We start from the raw sequence: 13,612 nt of genomic DNA, 5'->3' as shown, positions 1-13,612 counted from the left end.
GTACCTATATTAGCCCTACTGTTCAACTGAGTTATATGATAAAAAAAACAATTTAAATAAATATATTCTTGCAGAGTTTCATCAAACACCGAGTCCAATCCAATCCCAGGTATATGATGTGACCAGGAGAAAAAACACCAATACGTCAGTTCATTTTATGGACGAGTAGAAAAATGAAGAGAGCCTGTGCTTTATCAACTAATTTTTTTAAGTAGTAATTTGATTTACATTAGTTTAATCAATTAAAAAAGCAGTATTTTTATTTTTAAATACATGACATTGAAAGAAATTATTTTTTTCATTTGTATTTTCATAGAATCGACTATATTTAACTATTCCAAGAAACAAGCTGCAGTATTAGAAATATTTTACTGATAAAATAATGAGTTACATTCAAAAAACATACATAGAATTATGAAATTTCATAGTCTACATAAATACAGGAACATATTATTGCGATTCGGCTTTCCAAACTCGATGCTATGCATATGGAATATGATGTCAAAACCGAAGTTTGTCACAGTATCAACATTGAATATATTAAGTAGATACAACCTAACCTAAAATCAAACATAACAAATATTCCATAAATTAATTAGTCATTCCATGGATTCGCCCAGAAGTCAATTCAATAGTAACCGAACCATTAGTTATGTTTTAGAAAAGTTTATTACTTTTTGTCAAAATTATATTCCGTTTGGGCTTGGACAAAAATTACCTAATGACAGATATCGCAAAAAAATACAAATATAAAATCAAGGCGACTGTGATAACAGAGCAGCAGACTGTACTTACCGCAAGTCATTATTTAAATAGAAATATCAAAAAATTGTTCCATAAAAAAAATTAGACAAGTAGCAAAGCAAATACAGTAGGCAAATAAAGTGAACGACGTTTAACAATGTTTGTTAAACATTGTAAACGTGTAATTAGATTACTCTTAGCAATCTTTGACTTTAAATAAAACATTTTCCATTCTAATCTATCTCTTAATCTTGGAGATTATGGACAAATCTATTATACCATTACAAAAGTTATGCTTACCATACGGTTTAGCTTTGAAATTAGAAGCTGAAAATGTCAATTTTGAAATTATTATGGTAAAACACTCTTTAAAACAAAGATTCTGCTAAAGTAAGTTTGTGAAGCCAATTAATGCTTTTATAAAAAATATATCGTCATTATATTATGTTAGTCCACTGCTAGGAACAGGTTATTCAGTTTGCGGTCCACCGTTTTTGAAAAGTGATAATTTCAGAGATATTATAAATTCATAATTTTTTTTAAGTTAATGTTAAAGACGTGTTCAACTTCATTTCATGCACTGTTAATTAAACATTTAGCATTTCAATGGCCAAGTCATTGTTCAAGGCGATGAAATATAAGTTCGAAACGACAATTATTGATTTGGATCGTGACGTCACGCTCTTCTTAATATTTCATGGCGCCTGTGGCCCTGAGCTACACCGACCGTTGATCATTTTATTCAAAGGATTTAGTTACTCCAGACGACAGCTCTGCCTGTATATTATGTGTCATTTGTTAAGTCAACATAAAGTAGTTGTTTTTATTATATTTATATATTTTTAACGTTTTATTTGTGTTAGTGCAATTTATATTAAATGTGTTTTATTTAAAATGAATGAATGTAAGTGAGTCTATATGTATTAATAAAACTACATTTTATAGTTTAATTTTATTTAAGTAAATCTAATTTAGTTTCAATTTCTATTATTATTACTTTATCTGATAAGGGACAGTTGTTAACGACAAACTTCGTTAGCATTCGTCGTTAAGTTGATTAGTTTTAACATTTCGATAATATGAAAGTTAAAAACGATTATATGTGAACATATTAAAATAACATTAAGTTCCCCCAAAAACGATGAAAAACTAAGCAAAGAGATTATATAAAATTTATTAAATATATAAAAAATAACATTTATTTAAACAATAATTTAAAGCTGTATGCAATGTATTGCACATTAACAATGCGAATATCAAGATTTAATATTTTATTACTGCCTTAGTACAGTCGATTTTCAATTCCAAAACATTGAGAAAGTCAATTAAATCACATGACTATGACCGGTCATTCAAATTTTTATCTGAGCAGATTTTCCGTGTAAATGTTTACTACCGGTCTTATAGTAGTATTAAATAACCCACAGCACAAACTCGTGTCTTTTCCCGAAAAAAATGATTAATTACTTCGTTATCTTTGATATTTGACACTGTGGGAAAATATCTATTCTATACGTATCTCCTATGAAAAATGTAGACTGTAAGATAACACAGATCCATAATATTAAACACGTTTTAAAGGAAGTTTTATAAAATATTACCTTGTTTAGCAATTATTATTGAGGAGCAATGTAGGCTCACCTAGCAAATTAAAAGATTCGAAAACAAGTTAAACAATTAAACTTACATAGAAATACTTCTACATCTTAACGCCAGTAAAAGTTTATTTTTTTTTAAATCGAATCTTAAATATCGAAAGCGTTGGACGTAACCTATGATTGGAATTATACGCAATCGTAATCTTTTAAATGTTTTCTACTAGAAATTAAACAAAAGACAAATGATATAATATAACAGAAAAACGCAGTATATTAGGCAAAAGTCTGATATATATACAAAAATGCGGTATTTGAATAATTATTAAAATAATATATGTGTATATATATATATCTCCACTTCAATATATCGCCACTTTTACTATGACATTGGTAAAACATTGCAAGGCTTTTACACAGGTCAGTGTGCTGAAAAAATTGATAAACGCATTGACACTGAGCACCACCAGAAGGAAGTGAATACGTAAGTAAGTACTTTATTTGATCATTCTATTTTTAGTATCATTCGTATCTTTATAAGAACGTTAATTACGTGTGTTCTTCTATCATAATAAATCAAAGTCTTATGGACGAACATTACAGATTATTAGTCGGAAGAGCAAGTAGGGAGAACGCGGGCGGCAATATGCAGTGCGTTTGTGATTTGCTACGGAACTTTAAATTAAAAAAAAGTTTCAAATTAAGAAGAAAACGTTGCTTTTTCAGGTCTTCTCCTCCGATTTCGAATACCAAAGTGGAAAAAGTTTTCATAGAAAATAATCGTGTGAGGAAACGGTCGTGGTTTACAACAATCAAGTTAGACTCTATTCACTACTTAACTCTTGGTGTTATAGGTAAGTTGAATTAACTTATTATAAAGAAAGCTATCAATTTATAATAGTAGGAGCCTTTTAAAATTCGCATAAATATTGATTATTAACCCAATAATCAAACAAATATTATATTTTATATTTATTGCTATACATATTTTGAATAATTAAAATGGTTTATATATCTAAGAAAAGAAGAAATATTATAATAACAAAACTGTACTAGTTTTTTACAGATAGTATTTAGAAATTATTAGCTAGAAGACTAACGTATGGATATTTTTTTTAAGTTATAAAAACATCCCATAACATTTCGTTAACAAAATAAAATATAACACATTTAAATATTGGAGATACTGTGTGTCAAAGTTTTTTTTTTATTAACATACTTTTTCTTAAAATAAATAAACAGAACAATAAGTGTTTTGTTAAGATCAATAGCCTTTAACTGACCTCGTTCAATCGATTCATTCGATCACGTAAAATTGCTTGGCCACAAGTCATTTTTTCTTTTGCTAGTACATTTTATAACGGTAGATGTGAGTAAAAAGACAAATAATAACTTTATTCAATAAAACATGACGTACAAAAAATAGTAGAAAAGTCCAACAAATATCGATTAAAAATAAAAATATAAATATAATGTTCCCAGAAAATATTCAGGAAAGTCGTCATCGCTTTTCGGAAGCCTACGCATAATCATATGTCAATAATCATGATTTCTTGTAATGTAATCAGCATGCGATAAATGAGTTGATATATTTGTAAGCAAAAATGTTATTAAAACACTGTCCAAGTTTTTTTATGGTTAGGACTTTAATGTATTCTGGAGATTTTAAACAATAGAAGATTTGTCGATTTCATGTGTAGAAACCCTTATATTGTAATCTCGCTGTAACCTAGACCTTATAAGGGACCCGTTAATATATTATGTTTATTGTTCATCATTGTTCACCGATGATCCTAAACCCATGCAAATTATTGTCTTTCATAATAATCATGCTTAATTTTTTAGGAATTTTAACTTGGGGTCTATTATGGTGTGCGTTCGACGACGATTGGGGCTGGGACGGCAAGTGGTTCCGGCTAGGCGCTGTGGCGACGGTGGCGTGGGCGAGCGGCCTGGTGCTGCAGGAGCTCACCACGCTACCACCGCTCCTCGCCGCGCTCCTCACCGGCATCTTCGCCCGACACTTCGGCTTTCTCGACATGCGACATTATTCTCACATTGACGCATTTTTACGGTACATTATCTTATCTTTATTAATAGCTATGATGAGTTAAATGATTTACTGAATCGTTTCCATTCACAGTGTTTATATTGCATAATATTATTAGAAGCCTTTATAACTGTAAATGTTGTTAAAACTAGTATTTTGATCACATGATAAGAGCTGAAGTAAAAAGTTAGCGACTCGCCACAAAATATTTACGTAATATCCCGCAATAAAACATATTTTTTCTAATTACTTTAAAGACTATGGGAACAAAATGTCGAATCCGTATTTAGTAACACAGATCGGTGGTATTCAATTCGATTTTTATTATTTTACTTTTATTGAATTTTCTCGACAGAAAAATATATCCAGTAATAATTCTGGGCAAGGGATCTTTAGCTTGGGACATGGATTACATGAAAAACAACTGGAAGCAAGTTGTCTCTCTGGGCACTCTGCCGTGGTCGGCTGAGGTAGTTGTCATGGCGTTGTGTTCTCACTACTTCTTAGGATTTCCTTGGTTATGGGGTGAGTGTCTCAGATACTTTACGAATTTTATTGAAATTATTCGCATAAACTAAAAAAGGTAATTTACATGTAAATAGTTAAGATGCGTAGGAATTACGACGTTGCCTATCTCATAGCAAGATCTTATTACCGCGCTCAGTCTATGATCAATTAAAGTGATGTTATTTCATAATAAATCTACTAAAATAGTGGTAATTTAGTGACTATCAATATGGACTGTGGCGGGAGTTAGTCATTTTTTTTCCTTTGAGAAAAATAAGTAAAACTTAATAAAATTTCTTAGATTATACAAGACGACTGAATACCTTTGGCCATATCATTTTCTTAGCATCATATTTTATAATATAATGTATATTCCTTCCTGAAAATACATCAAGTTTAAAAGCAACTTGCCTCCGCTAAAGTAAAATTGAGGAGAAGCGCATGCGAATCGGATGCAATAACCTTAACATCAACATTAACTGCTGAAAATCCAAGATAAGTAAAATAAAGAGTTAAAAGTAAAATAACCCACTAAATTTATCTAATATTCTTAGCTTAAAACCTTAAAGAGGATTTTATTAATTAAATTCAATGAAGTGTTTATTCATGAAAATGAACTTTCAAAGTAATAAGTTACTGTGAATTTCAACAAAGGCTGCGACTCCTTGAGGATAGTTTAAGCACGGCGACGCTGCCAGATGAATTGTTATTTCTTGTTGCTGTAATAACAGTAGTTTTTAAACTACACTTCCATAAATATTTTCTTCGCAATCGGTTTTGTAATTTAAACGAAATATAATATTTAGAAAGATTGTTTGTTACATTTTTAACAAAGTGCTATAAATTGAAATATTAAAAATAGTTCCTTTCTAATACAGTAGGTGACCTTGACATAAAAATCCTGTTCAGTGCCAAGATTTTGTATGATATTAAAATTTAACTTCCTTATTGTGTTCCATTTTGTATGGAATATAAAATTTGTCACGATCGAGATGACAATGGGGTGCGATGTGTATTCAATATAAAGGCGATTCAATAAATTCTGTTGTAGGGCTCGTATCGAAAGATTTGAATGCATTTCAACCGCATGCAGTGCTCACCTAAAGCTAGGCCAGGCAGTGGTGTTTCAATATATGTGTACATAGTACTTGCATATGAATGAAGGCGTATGGCACCTGGAAAATCCTAGATTTTTGAGTGTTATTCTAAGACACTTTTACACATATTTGGTATAGAACGCAAAAAACTTTAGTAGCCTAGTTAGAATTATATATAAATATAATACATTCTTATTCTGTGGCTATACGTTTATAATATATGTAAGTCATTCGGCAGTGAAATTCTTCACTTACACGTTACACGTTCGTTGGAATCACTAATGTCAATAATACAGGATTCCTGCTGGGATCAGTGTATGCGTCAGTATCTTGTCCGGTGATAATGCCACTGATACAGCGGCATGGTACCAAGCCGGACAGGAGTCAGAACTGGCCCCAGCTAGTCTGCACAGCCGGAGGCACTGATACTGCCCTTAGCGTCGGAGTCTTCGGACTCATATTCAGCTTTATGTTCTCTAACGCCAGTGACCTCTATCGATATATCAAGGTAAGTTTTCTCTTTATGTGTGTTACGAAGTTCTCGCCTCGATAGTAGTGGTATATTAATTATTTTGTAATTAAAACTTGATAAACTATAAGTTAACTTGACAATGGAGTATATGACTTATAGAGATTCCAATTTAATCAAGCCTTTCTGTAACTAATGATACGTTGAAAGAATTTTAGCACCTTTCAGTTTTTTTGTAACTAAAATGCATAAGTGACTCAATTATAATAATAACTTGCAAATACTACTACTAATAGTGACTTGCAAATAATACTACTAATATATGTAATTGCATAAACTTCAGCTTTATAAAGTTAGTGTTAAAATTATTAAAACATCAAAAATAAATCTTTGCGGTGGTTGTTATCAAATTAGCATTTTATACGCTTGAGGGAGAGAAAATTGTGAAAGTTTGTGTGCAGGCGGGGCTGGCGCTGTTGGCGGGTGCGGCTCTCGGCGGCGGCTGGGGCGCGCTGGCGCGGCTCCTGCCTCACGCCCGGGACGCATACGTCACAGAGCTAAGGATACTGTTCGTGCTCGTCGGCGGATTGTTCGCTAACTTTTTTACGGCCGCACTAGGCTGGGGAGGCACGGGTAAGACACTTTATGGCATACGAAATTAGTGACAACACTTCAGATAAAATATTTTAAGACTAACTATCAAACCTTTCAATGTATTTTGTCTTAATTTTTAACTGAATTTTGCTATTGTATTTTGAATGTAATAAGTCATTTTTGTAATCAAAAAGTAACTAATGTTTAAGTGAAGAAATATTCAAATTGTACTATGAAGATAGTTCTACGTCACCTTTGACTTTATATTTACGGTACATTTTTGCGACTTAATTCCAGGCGGCATCGCAGTTCTGGCGTGCAACGCGACAGCTGCACGGCAATGGGCGCGGAAGGGATGGAAATTGAATCACAACCCGGCAGCCACGGCGTACCGAGTTCTCTGGTCTGCTTGCGAACCTGTTCTCTTCGCCTACACTGGTACATTTTTTGTGGTACGATGTTCTTTTTTTAGATGTATCCAAGCCGTTTTTGTACATTTACACTGCATTTTACAATGAAGATACTGAAGATATATTATATTTATAATGTGGAATATAACTATTTGCATAGAAATTATATATAATTTACCTTTATAGCCCATTGGCTTTATAGTTATCTAAAAATAAACGTAACATACTAAACAATGAATGCAATATGGAAAATGAACTATGCTACATTATGATATCATTGTTGACTATTAAAATCTGTTCTCGCTCCGGCTATCAGCGTGTGTGATCAATTGAAACTATTTATTGGTCGATTTGCAGATACACAGTTCGGTGACGGACACAATGTTACTGGGACTCGGAATTCTTCTCATAACACTTACGACGCGATTGCTCATCGCTGCTCTTGTATGTTGGAACCTTTCCATAAAGGAGAAACTTTTTATATGCTGTGCCTGGATACCTAAATCTATTGTCGAGGTAATAATATCAAACCAGGTCTTAATATTCCTGTGTTACCTACTTTGAGCTGATAGTGGTTTTTCTTTAATTTAAACAGTCTATTTATAAATTATGTTTTACACAATTAATCATCAACTTAGTTAGAACAATCATAGCGTAGGTAATGTTAATAAAACTTGCAATATTTGATTTACTTAAAGAAAATTAAAGGTATCGGTGTCCGTAGTTATTAAGCGCCTGATCGGACTGTAGTGTAATCTAAACGTCCATGTTTGACCGCACTATGCACCACTGTGTTTATCGATTTTTAGAACCAAAATATCACTACGTCACCCTAAGCGTAGTCAACACTAACTTGGGTATGTATGATCTGACACACATAGTTTAACATTCTTTTATAAACTCTTCAAATTGTACATTTTTAAGTCTTCAAAGTAATACCCCAAAGTGAGCCTGCGCTAGCAATTTCTTAAGGAAAAGCGACACTGAGGAGTTCATTACAGCTATAGTGTCGTCAAATTATCCCACGACAATGTCATACACCTTGTTAAGCTAATGAGTCTAAAGTTGAATGTGAGCACAAAATAGCTACGAAGGCATTGCTATGAAAACTTTAACATACAGAGAGTCATGTAGTAACTTAACTCAAAGACATTTATACTATAAAAGAAATGTTTTAAAATACATGGAATTATAAGTGTAGTTAATTTCCTCACAAGTAATATTAATTCTACTTTCCTACTTATGGATTCCGTTTTCAACAAATATTAAAAACACATTTTGTTAATCAATTTATACTTTCTTTAATAACTCCTAAATTATTTAGTAATGTCATAAACAACATATGTGATATACAAAACAATACTAAGTTACTATAATTATATTTAATGCCATTTAGGTGCGTGTAAAATGTAAAGATTTTCTGGCCTTATATTTCTTGTTACAAATGCTGAGATCACAGCAAAATATAAATGCTGGTTAACTGTATCATAAATAAGACTTATTAATATCAGACAAGATGAACAGACCTCTTCATGCTAGCGCACTGAAGCATCTAAGCGTAGTCAATTTATTTGATACCTTATCTTAAATGACATTAATTAAAATGTAAGATCGAGACTTCAAGGCGCCCACAATACTGTGTTCTTAACGCTGTTCATAGTTACCAAAGATTATTTTTTAGACAGATGTTAACTAGAATTTTACGTCAGCATTTTGGCTTGACGATGTGACTTTAGTTGTTACAAGATTAACTGCTATTAATACTATGCTGATATGAAATAAATTGTACACCTCTAGTTTCTAAGTTAAAACAGATTTACTTGTTGCAGGCAGTTCTTTGTCCATTAGCCATCGATACGTTGATAATGAAAGACTCGGACGACGACCACCAAATGAAGTACGCCGAAGATTTGATGAGGCTAGTTGTTCAGGCTATACTGATCACGACTCCGATCGGCTATCTACTCACGAATCATTTGGGACCAGTATTATTAAAATCAAAATCAAAAACCGATAAAGGTACACATATTTTGCTGTTGTCATATTTAACGAAGAAAAAGATAAATGCTCCACAGTGTGGCATCGTCCTTATGTTAGCACACATGTAAGGTTTAGCGTATGGGTTTTGACTTTACATGCATATTTTACAAGTAAACTGTCCGAATCAACATGCAAAACCAAACGTATATGGCCTGTTTTAGATTGCTCCCAGCATATCACCAATTTTATCAATTTTGTATTTTCTGACGTAATAAACGTTTTTTTGCAGACTTGGAATCTCACAAGCGAACATCAAGAGACACATCTATTATCGAAGATATTAAATTATAACTTAAGTAAACAAATCTATTTAAATAAATTTATAGAAACAAACTCTAGGGACCAAAGATATACGTAAGCCAAAATAGTTTAATACAATTTATTTTAATTTTTTTTATTTATTAAATAAAAAACTAATAATAAACTTAAACCCGTTTTTTGATTTTATAGATAATTGATGTGTGATGTTCGTAGTTGCCTGGAAATTTATTAAAATATTTAAGAACAAAAGTAGCTTTGTTCGTAAACCTAGCATAGGCTCAATATTCGATTAGCAATTATTGAACTTTTCTACCAACTAAAGTTATCTTGTTAAAACTTTCATAAGTTATGCCTAAGATATCAAAAGAACACCGCTTACTAATTCCGTCTATTTTATAAAACCTTAAGAATAAAACAAACAAATGGTTATATTAAGATTATAATCTAGAAGGCTACATATATTATTCAAAACCTACGCATTTCAACTTCAAGGCATACGATACGGTATTAGCTAAGTATTGCAGTGATCTGCAAAAATATTTCTTTTCACTCCTTTAGATTATGTGATCTAAGTTCAAACATAATAAATTCCAACTTGATACTTTCACGGGTTTTATAGAAAAAGGGTCTTGACAGACGGATGGACAACAAAGTGATCCTATAAGGGTTCTAAAAATCACTTGGGGTGTTCTTTCTTTGTCATACAACTTGTTAAACCAATTTTGTGCATATAAACACAAACTAGTGTGTGTACCTAGTGTTTTCGAAAGAAAATATATTCAAATAATCTGAAAATTTTAATAACGGAAACAGAACCAGGGTAATAAAATCTACATATTAAGAAAATACTCAATTGAGGATTTTGTTATTTTACTTGGACAAAAGTGTATCGAAATTAGTAATGTTTTCAGTCATAGTACACTACATATAAAATGGTATTGCGCTAAAAATTCAAAGCTAATTAAATGTGCGTTATAAGAAACGAGAGGCAGCAATTTTATAACTACGCGTATTCTTTTTTTTATAACATGGACATCTAACGACTTAAATTGTCACTACTTCTAATCATGAAAGTTTTTCATGAACAGTGTTCTCGAGATACGTTCGTGCTTCAATTGTTTCGTTGATGCAAAAGATGGCGCTACTTCAAGTATTTTCTTACACGTTATCTCTTCTCAGCCATACATAATATTATGAATGAAATAAAATTTGTTATCTATAAAACACAAAAAAAATCCACTTATTATTTTTTAAGTGATTAACTTAATAATTTATTTTTACACCTATGATTTCATGTGCCTTTTGAAATTTTCCCTGATTTATGTAAACCATTAAAATAAAAAATAAAATATGTATATAGGGCTGTCCCAAAAGGTTACGTACATAGGAAGAGGGATGATAGGGGTGGTCACAAGGGTCACCAGAAAAATAGAATAAAAATTCCTCCCTCTTATATTAAAAAAATAAATGGCATTTTTTAAAAACTTAAAATTTTTGTATGTCACTACTTATAGGGATCTAGCACAATTAACAGTTAATAACAAGTTGTGACGACTTTCTTGATAAAAATATACTAACAAACCTTCAGTTAGCAAATTTAGTATTATACGTATTCTAACTGAAATGTACACAACCTTGGAATATTTGTGGAAAATATTGTGTATAGTTGACACGCCCTGAGGTCGAGGCCACACTTTCAAGTTTGCTGTTAGTGTTGTAGATTATTACAAATTATGACTTGTGTGAAGCTACCCTAGACATTGAAATCGTTTACAAAGCCGATTATCATACTAATATTATAAATGCGAAGGCTTAGATGGATGGATGTTTACATCTACGTATCTCCAAAACGGCTTTACGGGTTTCGATAAAATTTTGCACAGATGTAGAACATACTTTGGTAGGATACCTAGGATAATTAATACATTTCTCTTTTAATTTAACGTGGAAGAAGTCGCGGGTAAAACGTAGTTATTAATATAGGTAATATTTGAAATTTTTCTAGCGAATATATCGGCGTGTTATTTTTTTTAATTAGAAGTTAATTGACTTGTTTTTACGTCTTCCTGTTTATTAAGGTATTTAAAATTAATATAACAAATTGTCGCATTACTTAGAATCAGATTTCATTTACAATCTTCATTGAAAACAATCTTAAAATGTTATCTTATCTATTCGTTTCTATCTTATCCACAATAAATTTTGTTAAAGCTTCAAGAAATATTGTTTTCAAATTTAGAAAGCATATAGGTACATAAGAGTCTTTATAACAAAACAAAAAAGTGGTGTATGTATTATTTAATACTTAAAATATATTACGCATATTATTGTTATATGTTACTCATCAACATTGCCAGATTCTTCTTAGAGGCCAGTCTAGAAAAATATTCTGAAAATCTGAATGTCCTTCTCCGGTTTAACTATTATTATTGCTACTCTTCTAACATAAAATCTCTTTCTAAGTCGTTTTTTTTTTAAATAAATAATTGTTTATATTACTTACAACTTCATTAGAGACTTTTTCTTAATTTAAAAAATGATTTCTTGTAATTTTTCATCAAATCAATTCTTCATCATTAATGATTTAAATAAAATGTTAACCCGTGATAATGACAACCTGTTGACTAGTCAGTCTTTCACTCTCCTTATCTCTATTTTTTAAAACACCGTTGCTCCTAAGTGTCCGATAAAGTAAACAAGTTGTTTCACTTGTAACTCATGATTTATCAACTATAATCCTCCACGTGACGATGCAACAGCTATGTGAAACACTTGACGAAACAAGCAATATAATAACAACGCTCTTGATTAACACTCACCACAATCGACTTCCTGAGCGGCCAGTATCTAATAATCTACGTTCTTTAAAATTAATTCAATATTCTGCTAGCTTATCTATAATACTCTTATATGTAAAACTCTATACTCTTTTAATCGTCGATGTATCTTTTTCTGATATTCTATTGTTAGATATTCGATGAAAAAGTATTTTTTTCAAAAGAACTAATAACGAAATAACGTACTTAACGCTATTTCAAAATAATTCTCACAATAATACAAATTGATAGCCGAAAGTAAACAAACAAAAATGTCGGACGTTCCGCCATGACGAATGGCAAGAGACTGGGTTCGAACAGCGGCGCGTGCTTCCCTACGAAGCTCCTAATGAAACTAAACCCAACAGTGCTTCTGTTCCTAATACTATATAAAATTTAATTTGAATTGCAAATTCTCATAATTAGATTTTAATTTCAATTTTTTGGTTAAGATAAAAATAATGTCTCATATCTGATGTGTCCTAGAGACTTAGTTAATTCATATACTCTTTCCATTCATAAGAGAAAAAGGATGGCATCAGTAGAAGTGTATGCGTGGTAAAAATGTCATCACTAATGATTTCCTACAATGTACAGCATGCTTTATTTTCAAAGAAACGTTTCTTATTATAACGGTAGCGCTATGCACTTGACACTGAATAAAATCAATTTACTGTATTTGTAACGAGCTTATGACACAGCATAAAAACAAAATACACTAATCGTTAATAATATTTCTGTAAAATCATAGTAGTAATTGTAAAATATTAAAAAATATCGAAATACTATCTAATTTTAATTATTCGATGACGATCTAAATCGTTCAAGTCTTTTGAATAGTTGCTCCCTACATATTTAGCGCTTTTATATCCTGGTGACATGTTAGTGCTAATTCCACATTGGTATGTTTAGTTTCATGAAGGTGTAGACGCCACCGTTAGATTTTCTCGGTCCTTATTTCAAAATTTCGCCTAGTCTCATATCACAAAGTAATAGATGTTAAAATTATAAACTGCTGATATATACAAC

General features: G+C 31.4%; 2 protein-coding genes across 3 annotated transcripts in view; both read left to right on the top strand.

The window, feature by feature from the left end:
- The window catches only part of LOC106127529 (sodium/hydrogen exchanger 9B1), a 13,633-nt gene extending 13,438 nt beyond the window's left edge, over positions 1-195 (top strand). The window contains exon 11 of the mRNA XM_013325617.1: positions 75-195. Coding sequence (XP_013181071.1) covers positions 75-169 — 95 coding nt within the window. The 3' untranslated portion in view covers positions 170-195. The remainder of the gene's footprint in view (positions 1-74) is intronic.
- A 1,209-nt stretch (positions 196-1,404) lies between these two features.
- On the top strand, positions 1,405-9,863 carry LOC106127781 (sodium/hydrogen exchanger 9B1). Of its 2 annotated transcripts, XM_013326021.1 has the most exons (11): positions 1,405-1,648; positions 2,760-2,823; positions 3,066-3,193; positions 4,185-4,413; positions 4,745-4,914; positions 6,290-6,501; positions 6,924-7,095; positions 7,354-7,508; positions 7,824-7,982; positions 9,296-9,485; positions 9,736-9,863. In XM_013326021.1, exons 1-11 carry the CDS (start codon positions 1,639-1,641, stop codon positions 9,795-9,797), a joined length of 1,551 nt encoding a protein of 516 aa, XP_013181475.1. In that variant the 5' UTR covers positions 1,405-1,638; the 3' UTR covers positions 9,798-9,863. The 2 variants fall into 2 exon arrangements, with proteins under 2 accessions (XP_013181475.1, XP_013181476.1); XM_013326022.1 differs by lacking the exons at positions 1,405-1,648; positions 2,760-2,823 and adding an exon at positions 2,873-2,990.
- Positions 9,864-13,612: the final 3,749 nt, after the last annotated feature.

The sequence above is a fragment of the Papilio xuthus genome, unplaced genomic scaffold, assembly GCF_000836235.2.
Source record: "Papilio xuthus unplaced genomic scaffold, Pxut_1.1 DF824655.1, whole genome shotgun sequence".
Taxonomy (NCBI): Eukaryota; Metazoa; Arthropoda; class Insecta; order Lepidoptera; family Papilionidae; genus Papilio; species Papilio xuthus.
The sequence above is the reverse complement of the archived record's forward strand: the minus strand, read 5'-3'. Positions and strand labels throughout refer to the sequence as shown.